Source organism: Anser brachyrhynchus, assembly GCF_964034855.1.
Source record: "Anser brachyrhynchus genome assembly, chromosome: 1".
Lineage (NCBI taxonomy): Eukaryota > Metazoa > Chordata > Aves > Anseriformes > Anatidae > Anser > Anser brachyrhynchus.
Window position 1 is genome coordinate 39,586,602 of NC_137694.1, and position 25,668 is coordinate 39,612,269.

The window sequence follows — 25,668 nt, forward strand, 5'->3', positions numbered from 1 at the left end:
TAGTGAGTGGGTAATCAGAAGTTTTAATGGACCTGTATGGAAACAGGCAAATCAGAAAACAAGACTGGTAACAGCAGGGGGTATAATTCACTTTCCAAACCCAGTAAGTTATCTAACTGTTAGCATTCCTGCGCATCTTAACTTTACGTGCAAGTAGTCGAACTGCCAAGTCTCTGCTGCAGTGACATTTCCCCAAAGTTACTGCACTGTACTTCCATGTCGATGCTCCAGTTATGATTAAAAAAAAAAAAGTTTTTTTTAACTTTTAGAGTCATCAAGACAGTTTAAGGCACAGGGGTGGAAGGCAATGGTAAAATGTGCTTCTCAGTAACTTTTTGTGTAACTTTTCAATATAAATATTTTCAGCTTTAATACACTCGAATAAAGTCATATTGGGCAACATCCTTACCTTGTGTAAGGTAGCATTGTTATCTTGAGATCCCTGACACTTTTTCTTTACAGCAGCTCACACTTCTTTCAGTAAAATGTTGTTTATAAAACTGTAATCAGTTCATGGTTACAGTTTCAGGTGTTCAATAGAAATACTGTTTTTCCTTTTGAATTGTCACAGGCTTAATGACTCTCTGTGATATGAAATAAATAGTACACATTCTAAACCACGAAACTTCTTTGTTCGGAGTGTGCTCTTGCAGTGTAACAATTTGCATTTTGATTAATAACCCATTTTTAATGTAATGCATATAACCATTTGTAGCCCTTAAACGTGGAGAGTTTCTGCTGTGGTAGACAGAAAGACTCCTCTCATGCCCTCAGGGACCCTGATATTCCAGCAGAACTTTAGCTTTTTGACATCTTTATATTCGACTAAAATACAGCAACATTGTTGGAGTAGTGGTTGCTGTGAAAGGATCTCATACATTGTTTTCCACTTTTTGTGTACATGAGGACTAAATAACTGGTTAACTGTGAGGCTTCACAATCATAGTAATGCCTTCACTTTATCACTTTATAATTCCTTTTTTCTTTTTTTTTGTAAAGTTAGTTCATTTACTGTGCCCTTCACAGGTGAAACTCATAATTTAGCCTAAGATGTTTATAGTAGTATGAAAGTATCTATTTTCTTACTGAAATCTTTAATACTTTAATTGAATAGTGAAGTGCAAGTGATGAGCTACACACTTATTTTGCATCATGTGCCAGAATTTACTATTACTGAATCAACAAACATTTAATGCAGAGATACTGTACAGTACCATAATAATATGCACACATAATTTAAATGAACATCAAACTTTGACATAAATGAAAAAGAAAAAGAATCTTACATCATTCAGACAAAACAAACAGACATATTCTTCCATCTTATAACAACTAAGATGTCAAAATAGATAGGTTGTTGAGGAAACACATGTCTTCCTTTAATAGATGAGGTGGAATTAAAATACCTGCAAATTACTGCTGTGGGTATGCTGAGAAGAGAGGCTGCAAGGCTGTCATTCCCAGAGGTACAACTTTTTATGGTAATATTTTGGGGAATTGGAGATAAAAATGTCAGTGCCCAGAGAAGTATGTAGAGACGTGGATGAATTACTCAACCTGCTCTTCACTTGCACTGTGGTATAGAAGTTTTGCTCGGTTTTCTTCCTAAAGCAGAGAGAAATAGAAAAACACAGACTATTTTATTTTAGACATGCACGACAGTTTAGTCTTTGCGAAGCAGTTTTTAACTTTCTGCTTCTTTTACTTTATGGCACAACAAGCAAATCAATATTTGATAGTAATGCATGTTATAAATATCACAGTTATCGGTAGCTGGTGTATTTTTAGTATGAAATATTGACTGCCCGATGTTTGCCCAGTTACGTCTATCTGGATATATGCATCTATCTGTGTGAAGACAGAAGCTGCAGAGTTTACCAGGTTTTATTATTCTGGTGTGGAGATTATATCAATGGCCTAACTCATAACAAGACTACTGATGCAGTCTCCAAAAAGTGGAAGAAAAATACTCCTTTTTTAGAGAGTATCTGTATTTATACAGTAGTCCCAAAGTATGCATTTACATGTTTGTCTGAGCTCATTAAAATTGTTAATTGCAGAGGAAAGTTCATCATTCTTGCTTTATTAATAACAGGCAGGTACAGTTTTCCATGCTCACTTGAAGCTACTGTTGACTCCTAGCTGCTCAGAGTGTGCCTAGAATGCAGAATCAGGTCCACTTGAAATACTTTGCATATAAATTAAGTTGCTTTGCTTCATTTAATTGGCTGATTTGGCTTTGTTGCACTAGTGTAAATCCACTGATAATAATGGAATTTTTTTGGATTAACACTGAAATACCTGGCATCAACTTTTTACCATATATCTAGCAACCTTATGAAGAATTATGATTTGTCTCATTATAAAATGTGGGTTAGTTAAAAGAATACGACATGCTGAATTCCTTCAGTATTTACTAACCAAGTAAGGCTTTTTGTTTTAGACAAAAGACCAATGGTAAAACCTTCAGTGGTAAAAAAAACTTCATGTTAAAAAAAAAAAAAAAATGTCCTCTGAAAGAGGTGATCATTTCACCAAGAAATGATGTGGTTCTATCAGGCACAGATGCGCTATAGCGAGATAAAAGTAACATTTCAAGAAATTTATTTCTTCATTGTTTTTATGAAAGAATGCTACTAAATATTTATTAAACCGAAGAAGTTTTAGAAAAAAAAATAGATATTTTGTTTTCCTTAAAAGTTGCCTATTTTTTTTTCTCCCTCAGTGTTTGGGAGTATCGTAATGGAGAATAATGCTTATGGACTAGTTAATAATAGGTCCCACCATTTTCATTTCATCAAACATATCCACCTGTCCTCTTCCTCCAGAGGAATAACAGATGATAAATCAGCCTCTAAAATTCTGACAAATGTTTATCAGGTATCTAAAACTGCGTGGTTATTTTCGCTGATGGAACCTTGAAAACAGAGACATGATTCAATACCTCTCAAAAAGCCTACATACTTGCGCTTACGCAGTTAGATCGTAGTCATTTTCTTGTCCTGTGTGCCTCCAGAAAATATTCCCATTGAACCCCATTGTTCTACCTTTTAAGTGTAGCTCCTTGTTTCTGCAAAGAGATCATCCCACATGGATTTTCTCTGAATGGTGTAAATTTGGAGAAAATCTCTACCCACAAATGTTCCTCTTCCATGTCTGCATTAATATATGCTTAGTTCCAAAGCAAATAGTTGCAGATAATTTTATTTTTTCTTTTGGTCAAACTAAAGCTTTCCCATTCGATACAATGGCATTATAAATGCCTTTGACTTCTTCAGAGATCTTTTCATGATTTAACCCATTAACTGACAACGTGTATTTGTTCTTTATAAAATACACTACAAAAGAAAAGCACTTGTGGAAAAAAAGGTAAACTACTTTGTGCTTTTTAAATCATTTGTTTGTATTTGTAATTTTGCAAAGGTCCCAGAATGTTTTTCCTGGACTTGCACAGTAACATTAGTGCTGTATCATAGCGTGTCTCAGACCTGCATGCAGCCAGTAAAGAAGCAATCAACAGAGGAAAACAACGACCCTCCTGAGTACGCGACGTGGTCATAAGTTGTAATGTCCAAAGAAAGGCAAAGTGTGCTGTCAGTGTCTCGGGGTAGAGCAAGCCCCCTGAAGGCTCCTAAATCCTGGCTTTAACTGAGGACTGTGCTTACTTGTTCTGCATTGTGTGACCAATATTGGCCAACTTTTTCACATATAGAACAGAATTGCTGTGAGAACCCAAAGTTTCATATGAGGCAAAGGATTATTCATTATTCATCAGGGTGCTGCCTGCAAATTTCCTACAAATTTGTAGGCTGTTACTTTATATTGATTGTGTTACAGTACAGGTAGTAAGAATTCATGCTAAGAAAGGCTACAACGATAAAGCAGTGTTCAGACACTCTATAGGTTGTACTGTTGCATTTGTTGTTAAACCACAATAGTCAAGCAATGTCGTATTTAGTATGTCTGTGAATAGAGTGCTGGTCACAGTCGATAACAGCTGTGTTGTTTTTTGTTTGCCTCTTTTCCAGGTTTCTTGGTGTTACGCAGTTTTCTCCTACTCATGCCAGAAAAGCCTTTCCTTGCTTCGATGAGCCCATCTACAAGGCCACTTTCAAAATCAGCATCAGGCATCAAGCAACTTATATATCTTTGTCCAACATGCCAGTTGAAACTTCTGTTTTTGAAGAAGATGGATGGGTTACAGATCACTTTTCACAGACCCCTCTCATGTCCACGTATTACCTAGCCTGGGCAGTGTGCAATTTTACGTACCGGGAAACTGTCACCAAGAGTGGAGTAGTTGTAAGTATTTCTGATGTTGTATACACATTTTCTTACTGTGAAAACCATTGCTTTTTGTAAGGGATCATGACATCAAATACTTAAAAAACTTTTTTGATTAGCATTCCTAAAATTTCCCAGTTTATTTAATGATGGTGTGCACTGCTTGTGGCCTTTTCTAAAGGTTTTTCATGGAATCATTAAGGTTGGAAAAGACCTCCAGGATCATCTGGTCCAACCATCCCCCTACCACCAATGTCACCCACTAAACCACGTCCCTAAGCACCAGGTCCAACCTTTCCTTAAACACCCCCAGGGATGGTGGTGCCACCACCTCCCTGGGCAACCCGTTCCAATGCCTGACTGCTCTTTCTGAGAAGAAATGTCTCCTAATTTCCAACCTGAACCTCCTCTGATACAACTGGAGGCCGTTCCCTCTTGTCCTATTGCTAGTTATCTGCGAGAAGAAGTCGACCCCCAGCTCCCCACAATGTCCTTCCAGGTAGTTGTAGAGATCAATAAGGTCTCCCCTGAGCCTCCTCTTCTCCAGACTAAAACCTGAAATCTAAAATTTTTGGTTTGTTCAATACTTTTTGTAACTTATTAGCTTAGTAGGTGTGTCTGCCTGATGAAGCTTTCAGGTATGCCTTTTCACTTCACTTTGATTTTCTTAGGAAGTTTTCTCTTGTTTTTCCTACAGCCTTTTCAATACTAGTATTTGTCGGACTTTATTCAAAGAAAACAGTAATACTGGAAAGGTTTCCTAGTCTTCTTCCTTTAGTACCGACATGACCCTTGGTGTGCTGTGTGCTAGCTCGAGAGGCCGATAAAGTACTTCATATCATAGAGATTGCTTTAGAGCAGGACTTTACATCCTATCTGCCTCCTGTGGAGCTCCAGCTTGGTGGAAGCACTGACTTTCTGGAGCTGTTGTTTCCAAGTATGGCATGGTTCCAAGAATTATGCCATGAAAAAAAAAGAGGAAAAATCCTTTATTTATGTCAGTTTTGTTTTTGTTTACAAATATCAAGCACAGAACTGTATAACAAGCCAAAATATACATGAGAAATGCTGTCAGCTTAATAGAATATTCCACAGTGCTGTCATCTTGATTTTACAGGTGTATGTACAGAGAAACCCTTCCTTCATAGTTTCTGTGAATAACAAATTTGAGCTACTTTTGGAAGCAGAGGGCTAGGCTGGAGTTTTAGCTTTGTGCCTGAGCAAAGTGGATTTTTAAATTTGTGCTTCTGCAAATGCTCTATAAATTTGTGCTGTAGCCTGGGGGCATAAGGAAGGGCTGCAGGCCCCCTTTCCGTGGTTGATCAAGACATGAAATGTCTCCATAATCACTTTTAGCTATCCTAAGCATTCAGCTGCTGTAGAAGGAGCTGATCCCACCCTCTCTGAGCCAAACATTTTCTTTGCCTTCTTGTGCCAGCACTCACCTCTGCACAGCCATACAATATGGCTGAAAACTGATCTGAAAAAAAATAATGGAAGTGTGTGAATTGTTTTCAGCCAAATCAGTTCTTTGCCCCTGCTTTTTGTGTGACTCCCTGAGACCTAGTACGGATTCAGGGCTGTGCTGAAGATGAGGGAGGGTAGATCCAGACCTTTTTATTGGTATGGAGGAATAAAGGTAGGACACCAGGGGGCCATTTCATATAATGGCCAACAGACTGACACTGTCCTTTGGTCCCATTGAAGGTGAGGGAGAAGCATGTTTAGGAAGTGATTCTCTGACATGATTTACCCTAGAAGTGTAAGAATGTTGGAACTGCAGAAGCCATGCTTGCAGTCCCAGTGGTCACTTGTGATGAGTGAGCTGGTCTTGTACCTCACCATTACCAAAGGGGAAAGGCTCCTAGACCTGCCTCTTCTGTCTGGGACCTGCTGTTCCTTTCCATGTAGCAGCTCTGGGGCAAGCTGAACCATTAGTTGAGCTGATTTGCTGATTTCAATCATTATTCTGAAAAAAGAAAGCTTTATTATTATTATTATTATTATTATTATTATTATTATTATTATTATTATTATATTCAGTGAATTGAGTTAATTTAGAAAAAAGATTGCACAAATGCCAGTGCAAAGAAGTAAGAATGGAGCATGGTGGAGCTGATGCCTAATTCCTAGTGCAGCTACCTGCAGATTGATTATCTGAACAAGAAGCATTGCTCTTGGGATGAGGAACTGGTTGCCTCTGGCTGTTGTAGTAGTTGGAAGACTGAGCTAAGTAGAACAGGCTAGGATTTAAGGCCATTTCTTACTCCTTATCAGTCAGTACCTAAGCAGACTTCTGTCCAGGTAGGAGTTGATGATCTTCGTGGTAATGTACTCTTCCTGCTGAAGGATTTGGTCTTAAGCTAAAAATGATCTGTTATTCTTCTGCTTTAGCAAACAGTGATTGCTTGAGTTTCTCCTTTAACTCCTGTAAGATGGAAGTTTTTGCTGTACGCTGTAGTAGCTGGGTCTTGTGTTCCTTGCTCTGTAATACAAGGTAACACTTGCAAGCTCATCATGCATGATACTCCTGTGTTACTTCACTCCTGACATGTCCTATAGCAATCTAAAAACCAGTTGCAAGCAGTTCAACTTCCAACATCAGTGTAAGCAAATACATGCAAGATGAGGGATGAACTATCAATTTGAAAGATACAGCCTATTTCCTTTTTGCCTTAAGGAGAATCTCATGTCATTGTAACATTATTTGCAGCTCATATGCTGTAGACTTCTGCTGCTTTTGGATATTTGATATCCTGAAGACAGAAGCATGCTCATGTCATATAGACAATAACTGTTACTTTCTGCTGTTCTGATATTTGGCAAAACTGTTCTCAAGTCTTTAGATTTAAGAGGAATCCAAAGAGAACGTAAAGGATTAATTTGGTAGGAATTTGTGGCTACTGGGGCCTCAGTTATGTTTGAGTCTGTTTCTTCAGCACGTGCAGGACATACATATGTATACTCACTCCTCCAGCCAGACTAAACTGTACAGAACTTTGCCAGCAGTTGCACAAATTAGTAGATCATCTTGGCAAAGACCTGTAGGCCAAAAGCCTATATAGTTTGAGATGGTCTCTCATCCCATAAAATTCTCTAAGTCTAGAGTTGTATCTCTTGTTCTTTCGTAGTGTCCCTTCCGCAGAGATACATTAATGCCACAGGAATACCAAAATAGTTTACAATGAATTGCTGGTTAAATATATTTTGCCATTTTTCGGTTTGTCAGTGGTCTGTTCATCTTGTTCAGATTTGTTGAAAGATTATCTTTTACAGTATGAACTTATGGTAAACAGTTTAGAGCTGGGTTTGTTCAGATGAACTGCTGAGGTAAGCCATCTTTTCATGACTTTTATATTGCAATCCCAGGAGTTTGTGTACATTACCTAGGTGAATTTTTGAAATTATCTGAACTCCTGGGACATGCAATCTAAACTTCTGAGTTTCCCCTGAAGTTGCTTTCTTGCTCCAGTATCCACGGCAAGTCAACGTAAATGTAAGAAAAAATTAAGTTATCTCCTAATAATAAAGGAACGTTCAAGAAAAAGAACCTAACCCCCACGATGAAGCATTTCGATGGGCAGTTTCTTGCATGGAGGAACCTTTCTTCAATTAACGCAATGTACATTATACTTACTCTGTAGACCCCTAAAAGATTTCAGCTTGCATATACTTCTGCTTTCATGAGCTTGGTTTTGGTTCACAAAATGTTTGGGGAGCATTGGGGAAAATGTCTTTTCAGATTTTGAAAGCATGCTAATGATTAAAATCTCATCTCTTTTTCAGCTGACCAGTCTTACTAAACTGCTGTGGTCAAGGGTAGATAAACTCTCCAAGGAATAAAAGAAACAGTGATATTAAAAGCAGGTTTGTTCTTCAAAAATGATTACACGTTAACTGTTCAGTTTTTCTCAAAGAATGACATTGACCTCAAAATTAACCTTAACCCAAGCATGAGATTCAAATACATACCATATTATAAATAGAATCTGAATTTTAGAAAACACAGGTAGTCAATCAAAGTAATAATACTGATATATCCTATATAATTCTTGCAGACATGGAGATGTTATGTATTTCACACACTAAAATTAACTTGGAAAGGGGAATTAAGACAAGTTGTGCTTTATGCAAGCACAGCTCAGTGTATGGGAATCATTAGCATAACTCTTTAGTCCATATGGGTCTGATCAGAATCCCTTCCAGAGCAGGTAATTTAAAAGCAGAGTTGCCTTCTTATGTGCATTAAAGTTATATACTTTGTTGCTCAGATTCATCTGGGATTACAAGGAATGATTCAGATCGTTGCTGGTACTGCCTTTATCTGGGTGCAGCTTGATTCCTGCAGAAGGGACTGAGGTGCAGATACCTCTTCTGTTGTGGGTTAGGGAGCAGTGTAGTTCTACCAGGGTGCTTCCTGAGGTAACGGTATATTGATGGAGCAGGGATATCCTTACGAACAGGCTTAGCAGATCTTTGTATAGCTTTATACTGCACTGCAGCTGTGACAGCTGTAGTTGGCGAAAATCATGGGATCTGTGTATTGTCATCTTGCACAGCGAAATAATCTAGAAGACTCTGCTTACCTTCACATGCTTGTTTGTTTTTACTTGTGTGTTGTGTTTCCTAATCGCACTTCATACGTATGTTCTTTGTCAGTAATTCTTAAAAGCAAGATATTGCTGACTGCATTGTAATGTCTGGCACATCACTTCTGCGTCTCTTCTCCTCACTGTTGTCTTTATTTGTCTTTTCCATCCACCAGGCTTTTTCCTACTGTTGTAGCTTCATTTTCCCCTATCTGGATTGATTTTTACTTCATGTTAAGCTGTGCTTCTATTCTCCAAACCCTCTGCTTCTTATTGTTCTGTAGTCAGGTGAACATAAAAACTCACTATCTCCTGCACCTGTCTCATAGGTTATTTTTCTTCTTTGCTTTTTTTTCCTTGCTAATTCTTTCTCTTTCAGTTAGTAGAAGGAGTGAGCGCTCAGGGACAGAGTGTATCAGTGGAGATGAATGCATTGCTGGAAAGAGATGTTTCAGGGAGATTCGTCTTCTATCATTCTTCTGCTGTGAATGGGGTGTGGAGATAACTATGGAAATGAAGTGACAACTTGCAGCTTTAAAGCGTATGGCTCTTGTCAGGGCAAATATCTGTTAGAAAGAAAAAATGTGTGGAAAGGAGTGGATTCAGGAAGAGTTCTGGGTGAAAGGGTTAGAAGAGCACGTGCAGGTGGTGCTGGAGCTGGTGATAATGATTAGCAGTTAAGAATTGGCTGGCAGACTGGGTGATGATGCTGTTGGAGGGGAGTGTTGGAAGAAGAATTTTGCACGGTTTCACTCTGGCTGCTCCCACTCCTATCCAAACTGGTCGTAGCATATGTTGCAGGACTGGCAGTGTGTGGGCCTGACCAGAGCTTGTTCTGCTGCCCAGGGTAAGTCCTTCACTTGGTGTCTGAATCGATGCACATGACATTTTAAGGAGAGCTCTACGGCTGGGTGGGTCTTGATTTTAGTTTTATTAAACATTACTGTACAGTCATCAGTGCTGAGTAATTTGTCATGATACAGAGAAAGACCTTGAGGCTAAGAAAGATCTATGAGAGGAGGTAACTGGAATAAGGCCAAGCTTTATTGCACTGCTGTTATTGTGTTATTGTTTTATCCCAGACATAATTAGAGATCGCAAGCTCCTGGTTAGTAAAGATCTTAATTCAGTACTTTGGTACAGCTAAGTCTTATCCTGTCCAGTGAGGTGGAGCTGTAATAATCTGGCTAAAGGAAAATAAGATAATTACTGCTTCCATAGTGCTAACTGGTTTGCAGAGAGCCAGCATCAGTGTCTCTGCAGTGAATTCTGTTAAGCTTGTGTTTGGGAGACTCCCTCAGTTTGCCTTGGCATCACTGAAATAGCTCTCAAAAAGGGCACCAATGCAGGAGTAGTCACTTGCTTCTGCACATGTGAAAAATTCTTGTTGCCTGGAAAGGGCCTGTGAATGAAGTCGCATAAGCAGAGGTAGGTCAGGATCAGTGAACATCACACAGCTCTTGTTACTTTAGGTTCAGTGCCATGTGAACATGGTTTTGTACTTGTCCTTAAGACAGGAAGAAGAGTCATGATTCTAACCATTCATGAGATGCTGGGTATTCCTTCATGTGCAGTGCAGTTTGCCTGAAGTCTGGGCGATCAGCCCAGAAGACTTGACTTTCATTAATAGTTAAAAAACAAACAAACAAACAAACAAAAACAGAGGTTGAAAAACTGTTCAGAATAACTTTCTCTAGTGGGTTCCATCATTTGTTAGTTGCTAAAAAAAAACCACACCCAGCAAACATCAGTTCTCTCTAAAATAATCCATGCTTATTGTGCAGTCCATCCTGTAGCTTTTAGAAAATTATTCTATATTTGAAAAATATATTAATATTTGTAGGTAATAGCAATAATGACCTCAAGACCAATCATTTTCTGTCAGTTAATGACTGTCTGGGTTAAAGGCCTGAGGCTCTGCCTTAGGCCCTCTCTTCAGGTGCTGGTTATTAGCTGCCAGCAAATAGTCTCTCCATCATAACATAATCAGTTATTATTTATTAATCAGCGTTGAAGCAATTACATACCAGATAGTTTTTTGTGGGTGAGCAAATTGGCTACGGCAGAATGATTTAGCTATCAAAAGTAGAATTAGTCCTCAATTAAAATTAAGTTTTCTTCCTCTGCAACCTAAATTTTACCCGGCTTCAAAGCTGAGCTCTGCTTTCTAAACCTACCTAATATGTAAAAAGTAACTTTTGTTAGCCCATCACTCACCACTGGGAGGCCACACATGTATCTGATAAACAGATAGCAGCAGCTAATGCAGGAAGCACCAGGCTTATTTCTGAAGCCTGGTACGATGCTGACTTTTAACATTGTCCTCAAAGGCTGCTATGATAATGATATGATGATACTCATTAATTTCTGGTCATCGCCACAATTGTCCTGCTCTTGTGTTCCCCAAAGAGCTTTCATCAAACTATTAAAAAAGAAAAAATAAGCATGTCACAAAGAATGTGATGGGAAGTATGCAGTTATACGGAGCTAGAAAAGCACACACATACGAACAAATTAGTTGTTTGGGCTTTTTTTTTGCTTGTATGAAATTTCCTCTATAAGAACAGCAGTAAAGGCCGGTTCTACAAATACTTTTTTACCCACTTCAGTGCTTACTATTGTGAATTGTTTAGTTAAGTGGGAAGCCCTAGTACATTAGTAATCCAAAGAAATTGTAGCCTTTCTAGATTCACCACATCAATATTTGTTTACCCATTCTGTTTCTTGTATATTGAAAATGACTTTTTGTTTATTAATTTTTAAATACTGTAGCTACAAAATATGCCACAAACAAACAAAAACCTATGTGATCAGCATCCATGCTAAACTGAATATGCCAGGGAATCCGTTAAAAACATAAATTGCAAACTTGCAATCCATTGTTATTGATTTCTGGTTGAATTTGCAAGTTGAATACCCTAGGAAAACACTGCACATGTATCGTGCTTACTCCTTTTAAAAAATGCTCTTCGTCAGCACTTGTAGTACATGCAGTATTTAAATGTGATATTTATTTTATTAACAAATTCTCAGCTGCACTCTGAAAATAATATTATTGAGTTGAAAGGCTTGAGTTTGGGAATATCCCGTTCTGTTTTGTTTTTGGCTGGGAAGATCAACCTTAAGTATCTGGTGGTAGTGATATACTTCATAGATAATAGCAAGAAGACTGCTAGGGGGAAAAAGAAAGCACAATTTGGTCTCTTAATTCATGGCTAATTCATAGGCTTGCAATAACAGGGAGTGGAGAGAGAAGCAGCACATGTGATTGTTGTGACAAGCGTCAGCCCAGGAGCTTGACTGTAATTCAGTACCTTCGACAGCATTGCTGCATCTGAGGTCTCTTCCGGCTAGTGACAAGAAAGAGAGGTCCAGGACTCTAAGTACTGGACTCTAAGTACGTCTCTGCCATTTGCTTACAGGACTTAAAAGTCCCTGGAATTCCTTACATTTCCAACATTATAAGCAGGAGAAGCGAGGAGGTAGAGGAGGAAAGACTATTTCATTTTCTTTTCATGTCCTAATGAGCATATGCTTAGTAGTATGTCCTGTGACAACGTAACTCATAGTGAAGCCTGAACACTCTATCTGTGCTCTGCTTTCTGTGCTACATTCTTTTATGTTTTCTTATGCCTCTTATGTTCTGCTGTCATATTTGACTTCATTAACTTATTCATTGAGGTCCCTGTCCTTGGCATCAACATGAATTCTGCTTTCTGACACCCACCGAAGTACTAAAACTCTATTAACATGTTACTGTAAGAGTCATGCTCTTCCTAGAAAAGCAAAAATGAAGTACCGAACAATCTGTAGGAGGCATCTCACTGCAGGACAACATAAAGGTACATGCATTCCTGCACCAGCCTGAACATCTGTCAGTCAAACCAGCCTTATCCTGCATACCCACCATAGTCACTGCTCTGTGGAGTGAAAATGGATTACCGAGGCAGGTGTCTTAGTTGACGTCTAGCTGAGTGACAGATACAGTATTTGTGAAGGAGGAGAGTGATGTGTACTTTTATTTATTTATAGACAAGACTCTCTTCCAAGGTTTAGATAAGTTTTAATCATATTTTTCGTACAGAAACTAGAATTTTAGCCTATTTGTTTCCAGTTTTTATAGCCCTCTCATTTTAGAGATTCATAACTCTTGCTGGTCTAAACCCTCATTTTTTGACAGTCACCTATCTGTAACATTCACCTTCTAGGCTTGCCTTTTACCTGATTTTTTAGTGTTGGAAAACCTCCACAAAGGTCATCCTATTTTTGCTTTATCTCTGTATTTTTTTTGCTGCCTGGAGTGTGGGAAAGGCTCTCTGGTTTGTGGTGTTACGCCTGTTTGTACTTGTAGAGGATCCAGTCAGTTTATTTGGTTTTACATGAAGGTGTCCGTAGTGTTAACGACACTTTCGATTTTTCCAGTTGGGTGCTTTCACACTTCAGGTACATGCTCAGAAGGTTTTTATCAGATGCCGGCATAGCACAGCTTCACAGCGTGAACATGCTTTTCCAGGGCTGGAGAAGGCTGGCTGCAGTGGTTTACGTGTTCTTCCCTGCTGCTCACAAAGGGGGTCCTTTGCACAGGCTGAACTCTGCCACAGTGGGCATCGCTGTGGGGACTCTTACCTGTCTTGCAGGTGGTGGTTTCATTCTTGAGTCTATTATATCTCTCACGGTGGCTGCTGAAGTGCTTGAGCACAGCACACAGCCCCTTCCCCTGGCACCCGTCTTGTACAGCGGGAATGGGACAGGTGGCAGAGAACCAGCTGCTTTGGCTTGGCTCCATGGAGTGGTACCCTTAGGAAATCCTCGATTGCTCCTTCCTGGCAGCTTTCTGTCTGTTCTGTGCTGTTGAGACATAGCAAGAGCAGCCAGAGATGAGAACTGAGCCCGTTATCTTCTTATTTGGAACAGCATAATTTGAAAGCAGATTATGTTTCTCTTTGAAGGGTAAATGACCTAATGTGTATTAAAAAAGTTATCCCGCAGTGGATTATCCCGAAAAATATTTAGCGACACGTTTTGTTTAACAGCATGCAGTGGAGCTGTGTGGCGGTTTGGGACAGAACATGAAGGCTAATAATGTTATTTGAAGTGACTACAGCTAGGGAGGGTCTAAGAAGCAGGAGGTAGTTATTAGCATTCATTGGGGGCACCTCTGGGAGTACCCACACTTTCTCCCCTCCCACCCCCCATTTCTCAAGAGCAGCAAGCAGTTTGGTAGTCATGGCAGCTTGGAACCTCAATTAGAGTTTGTATCCTCAGGACAGCAAGCAGTACCTTGGTTTGCAAAGATAAAAGAAGGGAATAAAGGGTGGAGGAGGAAGAAAGGAAGCAAATTCCTATGGAATAATTTCAAAGAAAGAAGTATACTTACTGAATCATTCACGCACTGCATATACGTTTCTTGTAGTTCTCCAGTCCTCTGGCTAATTAGATCACAGTCCGTGGTTGAACAGTAGATCACGCTGTGGGTTTTACTTTACTGAAGTGTTCGTGTATGTTAAAAAATTGATAATGTTGTTTTGGAGTAAGCTCATTGTTTTCTTTTAAGTACCAGGAGAAGAAAAAGGAGACTGATTTATACCTGATGAGAAAATTTGATATAATATAGTTTTTTGTCTGACCTCTGTAATTCACATAGAAGCCTCGTTTGTATGTGGGAATGTCAAAGAGCGATAATGTACTGCTTCATATAAGATGATATGTATAAGTGTGTATGCATTCATAAAACAAATACTTAAATTTTTGGCTACCACTGTTGACAGAGAAGACGTAAATAAGACTTATGCCAAGACAAAAGGAATAATTTCCCTCATCTTAATGCAGTTCTGATAACTGGATTTGGGTGATGGAAAGTGAGTGATGCCCAGACTTGGTTTTCCTCTCTTCACTAACCTTTGCCTTTTATTCCCTAGCATCTCCATATATTTAAAATGTGTTAAATATGCAGTTCTAGAGCCAGAGAACATAGGGATCACAGGTATATGTATTTCTGATATATTTCTATATATATATATCTGATATATTTCAGTCCACAGGACTTCTACTGGATACCTTTCTGAGATAAGCACCAGCAAAGCTATTGGCAGCATTCTGCCCATATTGGGAGTCTTCCTGTGATCCCATGCTCAGATCGTGTGAAAACTGTGTTCATGCAAACATTTGTCTATCTACTTTCACAGAGAGAATGTGATGCATATAAAGTGTATGCTTGCCTTTGTGCATGAATTTAAAAACTCTTGTTATACTAGTTCCTACTACAAAAGGAATATGTATTATTTCTTCTCCATTCCCTTTGTTTCTTTAGAAGAAGCGTGTAGCTGGGGCTTCTTCTGGAACCTGAGACTTTTCTCAAGTTCTCTGAGATTTAGTTAGGTTTCTCCACTGGGCTGTGGTCTTTGGTATGCTTTATTGTGACTTGCTGTTTTACCCACCTGTGAAATATGGGGTGGTATTTGCTTTTAGTATGTACTTTAAAAATACTGAACAAACAAAACAACAAAAAAAAATCAACCAACCACAATCAAAAGCCTTCCTTCCCCACCCTCCCATTTATTTTTCTTGGAGCTGTAGCTGTTTAACGTTTATTCTTGACCCAAGCCCAGCTGGGCTGAATTGGAAATGTAGGCAGTTAATAGGAGCAGTTCAGATTAAATTACATTAAATCTGCACTTTGACCTATATGACCATTTTTTAAAGAGTTTTAATATGCAGAGGATTATGAAATACAGTAGTCTCTAAGTTTTCTACGCAAAAGTATTGTGCCTGTTGCCGTCAGGGATAGCAACGAATATACTAAAGGCCCCAACATAAAAGAAAGATGACTTCCCTGGGAGTGTGTGATAACTTGGTTTAGTAAAGAGAGTTTGAAACTTGTGTCTCTCTATCATGTAGTTTGTGGTGATCCACAGAGGATTGGTCATTCTGGGTTGACATAGGAATTTTTATGTAATTTGTCTGCCAAGAAAAGTTGCATCAGCTTCTGGCCATGATAAACCTTTCAAGGCATACAGAGAAGATATGTTGGTAGCTTGGAGTTAAGAACCTAGTATGAACCTTTTCAAAACTGTGATGTGGAAAGCATAAATGAAAATTCACTTGAAAAAGTGAAAGGGGATGAAGAAGGCTGACTCTGAGAAAGCCTGGGACTCATCACTATGAAACAACTTCAAAACACCTAACTAGCTTGTATGGGAGAGCTGCTTGAGCAGCAGAAAAAGTTCAGAGAAAGCATAATTTAGGTATGGAAATTAAGATTTGTAATTTGTGTGGTTACAATAGGGCACATTATTAACACTTGTCTTTACAACAAAATACTTTGATGAGTCACACATGACTGGGAATGATTATACTACCATGAAGTACTGCGAGGATAAAAAGGATTGGTGAATCATAGTGCAGCTGGTAGAGTTGCCTGTTTTCATAGTTCTATTATTCAGGGGTTGATGGGTAAGAAGAAATATCCTGAGTACTCTTTTATATATATGTGTGTGCTTTAGCAGCATTTGAAGTATTTACATGTATTTAATTATTCAGTCTACTCCCTAATTGAAGTCATCAGTACAATAACACCTTGCAATACCTACCTGAGAAAGTCCAGAAAAGAACAAAACTGATTTCTGTACAGAACCTATCTGCTCTGAAAAATGCTTCCTCTCAAATACAGAGATTTATTGCTGCTGGGGTGTTTTCATAAAGTTGAATTATTATAACGGTTATGGTAAACATCTACAAGTTGAAGTGCTTTTCTGTAGTTATTGAACTACTTCAGCTAAACTTGCACATGCTCCCCTCTACCACCTAATTCTTAACCATAGATTTTCATGTCTTTGTCTTTCTTCTTCTGCGGCTGCCTTGTAGCATCTAGTCAGTTCAAATTCATTGTCTTTCAAGTCCAAGGACTCCTGTGTTTTCAATAAAGCAGAACAAGTTCAAGTAATGTTGCTGAACTTTAGATTGCACCGTCATGTTGTATATAATGCATTGTAGCTGAAAGCTGCTGCAGAATGGAGTTTTCTCCTCACCTCCCCTGCACACTTTTGCTATATCATTTGTATTGGATCTAATGATCAGTGGCTAAACAGTGAGCCTGTTCAGTGCACTAATCCAAAGGGAAACTACCAAGAAAATTTAATAACCTTTTGACTGAACCATCTTACCCAATAACTGGGTAGTCCACGGACCCAATTTGGGAAGAGGTGGAAATGCACAACTGCCCTTTTTAGCAATATGCTATCATAACCATGGGGTAGTTGCAACATAAAACTGCCTATGCAATTATTTGGGGAATCTCTGACTTGAGGTGTCACACTTTCAAATTTAAGCTGTTCTCATTATTATTCAAGTGGAGAAGTTAATGCCAGGTGCTTGGTCTGTATTGACTACAAGTGAAGCCTTCCATTGGAGTGAGGTGTTTCTACCATTTTCTTTATTTGTACCTCACTTTCCTGTTTATTAAGAACCCACTACAATTATTTCCTGGAGCCTAGTTGCCTTGGTCACATTAGTTGGAAAAATAAAACCTGTATTCTTCAGTAGGAAGAGGTATTGTGCAAGGTCCCAGAGCCAGAGCTGGCCTATAAGTCATGTGTTAGATTACACTGAAATATTGTTTTCAGTCTTTTCAAAAACGTTCCTATTGTAAGAACAGCCATAGAGGATGATATTTTGTCCTGTCCTGTGTGGAGACCAGGTTTGAGATGACAACCAATGGAGTATTTCTCCTCAACTCCAGCTATTGAGGTCCTTGGCCTGGAATTATACAAGGGCCACTAGTTTGCTAGCCGCCAAAGGACCTGCCTTCTATGAATGTACATCATCCATTTTGGGAACTTGCTCGTTGCTCTCCACAGCAGTTGGTGGCAACATGACCTGTATTTTACATACATGTCTAATGTCTTAAGTGCATTTATTCCACATATTCATTGGCTGCCTCTTTTGTCATGAGGATCAGTGACTGGTTGTTCTTCATTTACTTCTTGTGCACCAGCCCTGATTTTACAGATGGTTTAGCTGTCCTTTTTCAGAACTCAAAAGTACTTAATCTGTCCTTGTATGGGATTCATTTCCCATCTCTTCTTATTCTTATCACCCTTCTCTCTGCCTTTTAAGTTCTACAGTGTCTGTTTTGATATTCTGAGCAAGAGAGAGGGGTGGTGCCACAACTGCCTGCAGTGCTCAAGGTTTATATATGTGAGTTTGTACTATGGCATAATGATGTTTTGTTTTTTATTCTTTTCTTAATCAATTGTAACAGTCTGTTTGCCTACTGAATATCTGCTGAGCACTGAGCTGACATTTTCAGGGAGTGACTCCAAGAATTCTTCCCTGAGTTATAGCTAATTTAGACTCCCATTACTGTATATGTATAGTTACGGTTATTTTTGTCCATTTGCATTTCTCTGCACTTACCAGTGTTGAATTTCATCTGCCATTTTATCAGCCAGCCACTCAGTATCATAAGATCCACCTGCAGCATTTTGTACCTATGACTATTCTGAATAATTCTGTATAGACTGCACACTTTTCTGATTATGTGTCCGTGTCAATTCTGGATGCATTCCTTATTGCTTATCTCTGATGATGCGGCAGAAGAGTTCATGACTAGCAAGAAAATGCCAGTTGCATATTCTGTTTTGTGGCAGGAAACTTTCAAACAACTTTACCAGAAAGTCTTGCTGAAAAAGATTTTGACAGTGTAATACTACATAGGTCTGGACAGGCGAAAAGAGAATATAAAGTTTGTTACTAGAAGACATGGGTAATTTGGGTTCAGGTCACTGCTTTGTGACAAGTGTAGTAACATTAAAAATTGCAAGACAGTTGTCATGACTGCCATCTATAGTACTTTCTGAGTGTATTTTAGTCCAATTCAGCTGCCTGGGCATAGGCGTATCTGTCTTGGAATATTCTGAATCACTTTTAGGCTTCTGTTGCCTTTGTTGAACAGATCTCTGTTGACATATAGTGGAGGCACAGACACTATCTTGTATGCAGACATATATATCACAGAGACCTATAAGACCTGAAAGACATCTGAGGTTTCTGCTTTGTGAACCATCACTGTAACCACAAGCTGTAGTTTTGTGGCTATAATTCTGCTACATTTATTTTTTGAACAAATCCTAGGAAATGAAACATTCTGCGTTATTTTAAGCGGAAGGTGTTGTCTGACATGACATGAAATACTTTGCTCTTGTTTTGGTAGGAAACAGCATTATGACAAATTAAAGTCAGTACTGACAAATTAAGAATGGCACGTTTGGCTCGTGAATTGAAAAAGTCAGTTGTTTGCACATTCCTAGTGAGATACTTAAAGCCTAAGTACTAGAAGACTGGTAAGATTTTTTTTCTTTATATTTTCTATTTTCATGATTTTAGGAGATGCTAGTGACCTACAAATATAACAAGTTGAATGCCAAAAAGAAAGGAAAATTGTGGTTTTGATAGGTGGAAAACTTTTTGTATTGGTCACTTTAAATTTTTTTTTTTGTTACGACATCCAACACTGCAGAGACATGAAGTTTTTTTTTTTTTTTTTTTTTTTTCCCTTCTCCTCTTCCTAGCAAAGAGAATATTAGAACCATGAAAGATACATCATGTCATTGTCTGGAAGTCTTTCTAGTCTAGAGGAGGACAGCCAGTGAAATATGTAATCAATCCCTATATATTTGGACAATGCTAAATATGTAGCTTCTGTGGGAACTCCAAAATGGAAAAAAAAGTTGGACCTTCCATACCTGAACTTTTCATCTGAAAGAGACTGTCTGTGGTTTTGTACCATTTTCTGCTCATCAGCATTCAGCAACACTGCAGGATAGAGGAAAAATACAGAAACATAAGAAAGAGAGATAAAAGGAGACTGGGAGCTGAAAAAAGATAAATGACTTTGCCGTCAGTACAGTATAATGAAAATCAAATCAGTGCTTGGCAATGCACAGTTGCCCACTATGGCTAACCCCAGACAGGGTTTTAAGTAAAATATATGTATTTTGTATTTTATCCTTAAGTTCATATAAAGATAAATGACTTGGTTATTCATTGATAGCAGTGAAAATAGAGGTCCTGATTCTGTAAAGTTGTAAGAAAATGTATGACAGTGTTTAATGTCTGTTCAGTTTCTGGCTTTGTGGGTAATGGAATTTTGTTGTAAAGGTAAGGCCTGCTACAGCCCCTCTTTGGTTTGTTCAGGTATCGTTAGCTGGGTATTTTGCAAGTGGGATATACTCACCTGAAAAGTGTAAAAGAATTGTTTGATAATGCACACAAAAGATGCCTAGGAGTTAATGACCTAGTAGGCTCAATGTTAGTATGCTCATGGCTGCTGACAAGACACCTAAGGAGTCTCTGCTGGCCAGGCAGGCAGCAGCCAGGAGGGAAAGAGTTATCCTGCATTGCTCCTTTTGACAGACCCTCAATGGTGCTGAGCTGCCATCTTCCACCAGCTCTGATCACACTGATGACGGGAGGTGGTGATTCCCAGTGGGGCCAGCTAAACTATCTTTTTATTTTCCCTCCTACTATGGTTTTATGCCATCGTGTGTTGGTGTTTTCTTCTTGAATCCCTGGATAAGCTGACCTCTGTCTGTAAGTTTCATATTTTTATCTGCCTGCAGACTTTCTCATACCTCTTCATTAGTTACACAGCTAGGTAATATCAGAGATAGACCTTGGAATGCAGACAGGTAAACCCCAGGGTGGTGAAACCAGTTATCAGAGAGGGTTATAGCTTATAGTGGGTAGTATTCAGATGACCAAGTTACATTTGTAATTGAAAATAGTATAAAAATAATTTTAAGACTTAATCTGATTTTATCAAAAGAAATAATAATAATACCTTTCCTGTGTTATTTGCAAATAATTTTCATAGTTCAAGTTATTATGCATTGGCACAGTGCTACACTGTTTGTGGGAAATATACAATGGAAGCATAATTCATTTTAGAACATGCTTACACTGGAATCAAAACAAAAAGGAATCCACAACAACTTTGAAAGAGTTTTGCAAACTTGCATTTTGTTCCAGATTGGATCTGACAATATATTTTTAATGAATGTAGTCTTGAACATCTGCAAACTGTTTGCAAGCTGGAATTTTCTTTTCGAATAGCTGACTGTGGAATCACAGACTCTATAATCACTGATGCTGTGTCTCCACAATACCTATTTGCAATATAGTAATATAATAATCATAATAATAGCAATAATAAAATCCCTTCCCTCCCAGTTAAAATTCAGTGTTCTGGATAGCATTTTATAGCAGTATAATGTGCTATATTGTTTATCATGGCCCACAGATGACTGCAAATGGCCTCCAATCCCCACATACAGCTGAAAATATGCTTATTTTCTGAGTTGCTCCCTTCTACTTTCTTCATTTTAGTAAACAAATCCCAGAATCCCAAGTGTACAAGAAACCTCTAAACCAGAGTTCTTTTTTTACGGTTTATATTAAAATGTACAAACCTGTCAGAAGCATTGTTTCTGTGACCACAGATTGAACTCGGGATACCACTAACTGTATCATGGGGGAGTTATAAACAAGACAGAATTGTTCACAGGGTCATATTCTTCTATCCCTTCCTGTACTTAAGTGCTTGAGTTGATATTGATATTGTTCTAGATTTTAAGTCCTTGAATACATCTATATGAATGCAGTGCAATGTACAACTAGGAGATCTACTGGTATAGAAACCAGCAGGGGCAGGTAAAGTGCCCACTAAGGTGAGGTGCAGAAACACCACTTGTAAATTTAGACTGTACAGTTGTGATCATGGGATCATGGGATTAAACACATCACAGATCAGGCATTTAAACATTGCAGTGTTCAGTGTAGACAGTCCCTTCATCTTGTACTTGCTTTCTTGGCTCCTCTTTTTAAGCTGCAGGGCCAAAAGGGAATGAAGGATAGCAGATCATTTCTGTGCTTTCTAATGTGAGTGACTTAGAGTAACTTTATCTGTTTCCATAATTATGGAGCCCTCAGTGACCTAGGTGTTGGAGTTGGTTCCAAAATACCTGCTCTTTCTAGCATGTGATGCTACTTCACTTTTTATAAACTCAAAGGCCAGCTATTAAACTGGTATTTTTTCATTTGATGCTATACTAGAAATTTCAGAATGCCTATTGCTCGAGAATCTGAAAAGCCCTTAGCAATCTCAGCAGTAATGCTGAAGTAAAATCATCATTCAGAGCCACTTCTTAGGGTCTTGCGTGAGTGTGCTTGGCAGAGCATATAAGTGCATCAGTGAAACTTGGGTTGGAGAAGACCAATGGACCCTGGTGCTTCAGGGTCTGTGGTATGGTGTCCAGATGCAGAAAATGATGGAAAAAAATGTGGAGAATGATGGCTTTTGAGCTGACTAAAGCTACCGTACAGCTCATATGCAACCCCATTCCTGCGTTGGTGTAAAATGAAACACATCTGTTCTTGTAGGGGGAGATGAGTAATCCTGAGCAGAGTACAGCTCAAGTACAGCACGGTGGTCCCTTAATTGGTGCTGATATAGCTGCCTCTGGAATGAGAGTGGGACAGCAATGTCAGTAGAACGTCATGGCCCAGGTTGTTTACTGTGCTGTGAGTCGAGGCCTATTAGCTCAGGCGCGGCTCGGCCTCTGTGGCACACGTGTCTCTGTGCGAGGCAGGACTGCATGGTGCAGCGATGCCAGCCCACCTACCAGCTCCTCCCTGCCCTGCTCTGCTCTGTAGGACAACCTGGGCTGCTGCGGTGGTCACTCTTGTCTCCGTGTTCCCTCTCTTCCAAAAGCTTACAGGTTTCTGCGACCAAGCTCACCATAGCGATTTGTGGGTTGTTATTATTATTATTACTTGCCAGTAATGAGGTGCTTTCTTTCTGTTAGGAAGAAAACCAGAAGCGAAGTACCCAAGTAGTTGTTTAACACAATCTGTGACCTACTAACCTTCTTATTTTTTCATGAGCAAGCTGAGCAAAGATCAAATGCAGCTGTAGAAGTCTGAAGGCCTGTTTGCATTTGTAAGCGTAATGCACGGAGGCACTTGGGAGCAGCTGCTGGCTGTGCGGCGTTTGGGAGGCCCTAAAGTGCATCAGCTGGGAGCCGGCTGCGGTATTGCTCCCCAAAGTTTAATCCTTTGGGGAGCTAACGATGGGCTTGACTGGTCCTTGAACCAGGCAAGGCTTTCAACTTCGGCCTTTCTTTTCAGAAGGAATCAATCAGCGCTGTGAGCACAGAAACCAGCAGCAATGCTGCTCTCTGGGATTTGTTTCATGTTCCCTCATCGTTTTTTTTTTTTTTTTTTCCTCCTATGTTCTGTCTAATAGGAGACAGTGGCTTTGAAAGACCCTCATGGGAAAAGCATAGTAGATAGCTTGTTGCTAGTGCCTCTAAAATACTTGAGAGCTTTAGGCAAAACTGGCAGCAGTTATTAGCCAGTGATATTTATACAGATGTTTCTCTTAGAAGCTTCTGGTAGCAGTTTCCGTCACTTCATAGGCAGGTCTGAAGGGCCTCAACTGAGTATTAGCTTATACTTTCTCTGCCTAGCACCTTCAGTCCTCGTTCCCTTTTTAATAACCTTCTCCCATCCCCATGGCATTAGTTGCAGATTGTGTCTTACAGAAGTCAGATTTTCAAGAGCAGACTCCTACTCCTCGCTGATACTTTTTGCGGATAATTTAAGTACAGAGGCTGTGGTGTGGGATCAGATCATTTGTCCTTCTCACCCACTGCCTTGCCAACAGCAGTCAAGCACCAAAAACTTAGAAAAAAGGTGCTGGAGGGCTGTTGTGAAATACACTGAACCTAGAGAAAGCTTCCTGATAAAGTCCCCACTTTATCCTTTACAGTGCTTATATCCCATGAAAGCTTCCAAATGATTTTGCATTTGTCCATGTCAATACCCGCTGAAGTGTGGAAATGCACTTGCATTCTGCCCATACGCTGTTGATATTGCTTGTAATAACTTGTTTTAATGTTTGTTAATATGGATACCTTCAGGTGCAAATCCTCCGGCTGTAAATAGTTTATTCTGTGGGTACGGATAAGATGAGAGCAAATAAAGCCTGCGATTTTCAAGGTTTGCCTGGCGCTGTGCAGTTAAGGTATTTCTCATGAGGGGGAATGTTATCTTAGGCTCAAAGAAAGTGTTAAAAAGAAAGGCTAATGAAGCTGTTACACTGACATGAATGTCAGCTGGAAGCTAAGCAGGGGAATAGCTTTCTGCATCAGCTGAGAAAAGAGAAGGAAGACCTGTTCAAACAGCGGCGATCTGCTCCACTGTCAGCAAAGGAATATATCTCTGCAGTCTGTTTATTGTGCTAGGAGCTGAAGGAATGATTGTGGCAAAAATGCTGCAGAATTCTGGCTTCATGTTTGCCTGATTGATTGGCTCTTTAAGACTTAAAGCTGTAGTACAAGTTCAGTTTTGCCAGCAGTGTGACTGCCTTGCTTGCAGCAAATAAGTTTGGAAAGTCTAGTTCAGAAATATTTCTCTTCTTTCAATCTTACCATAATCTGATGAACCCCGTTGTTGCATTTTGAGCTAGTTAGCTTTGCGGGGAAGGAATCATTCCAATGTTTGGTGTTTTTTTTTTATAAGAAAGGTTTCTAATCCTGTTTTTTCTTAGACATTATCCTGTTATAAAGGAACTTTATTAATCTAACGCTAACCAGCAAGTCAGTAGGAATAAATAGGTCAGCACTCAATAAATTGCTTTATTTCGGGTAACCTGGGTGACGGTGATCCAGTTCTAACCATATCTTATCTGGTTGGCTGACTTGCTGGCTGTCCAGATGTAAATCAGATGTGGCATTTGAGCTATGCCACTTTTGATCAGAAAGTCTTAGCAAATTGGTAATCAGCTTTTTCCATAGGTGTGCAGAGGACAACACTGGTTAACTAGCATCTTTCTAATAAGAAATATGTCCTAAATAGTGGACATTTTAAGATGGGGCATGTAATTTGAATGACAAAATGTGCAAAAAGGATTTTTTGAAATCATAAACACCTGATCTTTTCATATATTGGAAGGGCCTAATTGGAATTGGAAGAGATTAATTAATAACTCTGCAGTTAAGTATTTTATAATATTTTCATTTTAATATAAACAATTCATATTTTGTTATGTGTTCTGTAGATAATAACCAACATGCCCCTGAGTCTTCTTTATCATCTTAGTCTAAGTTTGCATATGTCAGAGTATTTGGATTTTGCAGCTTCTTCTCTCTTAAGCAGCAAAAATCCTCTGTTTGCCAGTTCAGATTCTTTGTGTGTGTATGATCTGCCACTTCTCGTCTGCATCTCTACTGGCTGCTGGCTAGGTGGTTAATCACTTTGATCCCTGGTTGTGGCCTTGATCTTTCTCAGATGGGAGTCATCAGATAGGAATAATGTTCTAATTGACTCAGCCCTTCTATTTTGCTTTACTCTATTTATAGTTGTAATTTGGCTTTGTAATTTTTTTTTCTAATTCCCGTGTTTTACACTGAGATTGGTATGCCCAGAAGGGGGCTGGAATCCTTCTAGCTGTGAGATGCAGACATTATTGATAGGTATCCAACTCCAACAATTTATATTCTCTGGAAGAAGTAGTTCTTGTTCTGCCCATGGTTTTGTCAGAGGCTAGTTGTGTAAAAGTGTTTGGATACTTCTAGCACGTTTAGCTTTTTTTTTTTTTTTTTAGTGGATTTAGAGGGTTTTTAAACACATTTGAAATATTTCTGACATTCAACAGAGCCTTTAATAATTTTTTTTAGTGGATTTTAGTGTATATCCATATGAAAAATTCTGATTTCTTGTTTCCTTATTTCATGGT

At 39.0% G+C, this 25,668-nt stretch overlaps 1 protein-coding gene across 4 annotated transcripts in view; it reads left to right on the forward strand.

The window, feature by feature from the left end:
* The window catches only part of TRHDE (thyrotropin releasing hormone degrading enzyme), a 208,250-nt gene that overhangs the window by 1,803 nt on the left and 180,779 nt on the right, over positions 1 to 25,668 (forward strand). For all 4 annotated transcript variants that reach the window (XM_080576967.1, XM_080576968.1, XM_080576969.1 and 1 more), the window contains exon 2: positions 4,029 to 4,302. In XM_080576967.1, coding sequence (XP_080433093.1) covers positions 4,029 to 4,302 — 274 coding nt within the window. The remainder of the gene's footprint in view (positions 1 to 4,028; positions 4,303 to 25,668) is intronic.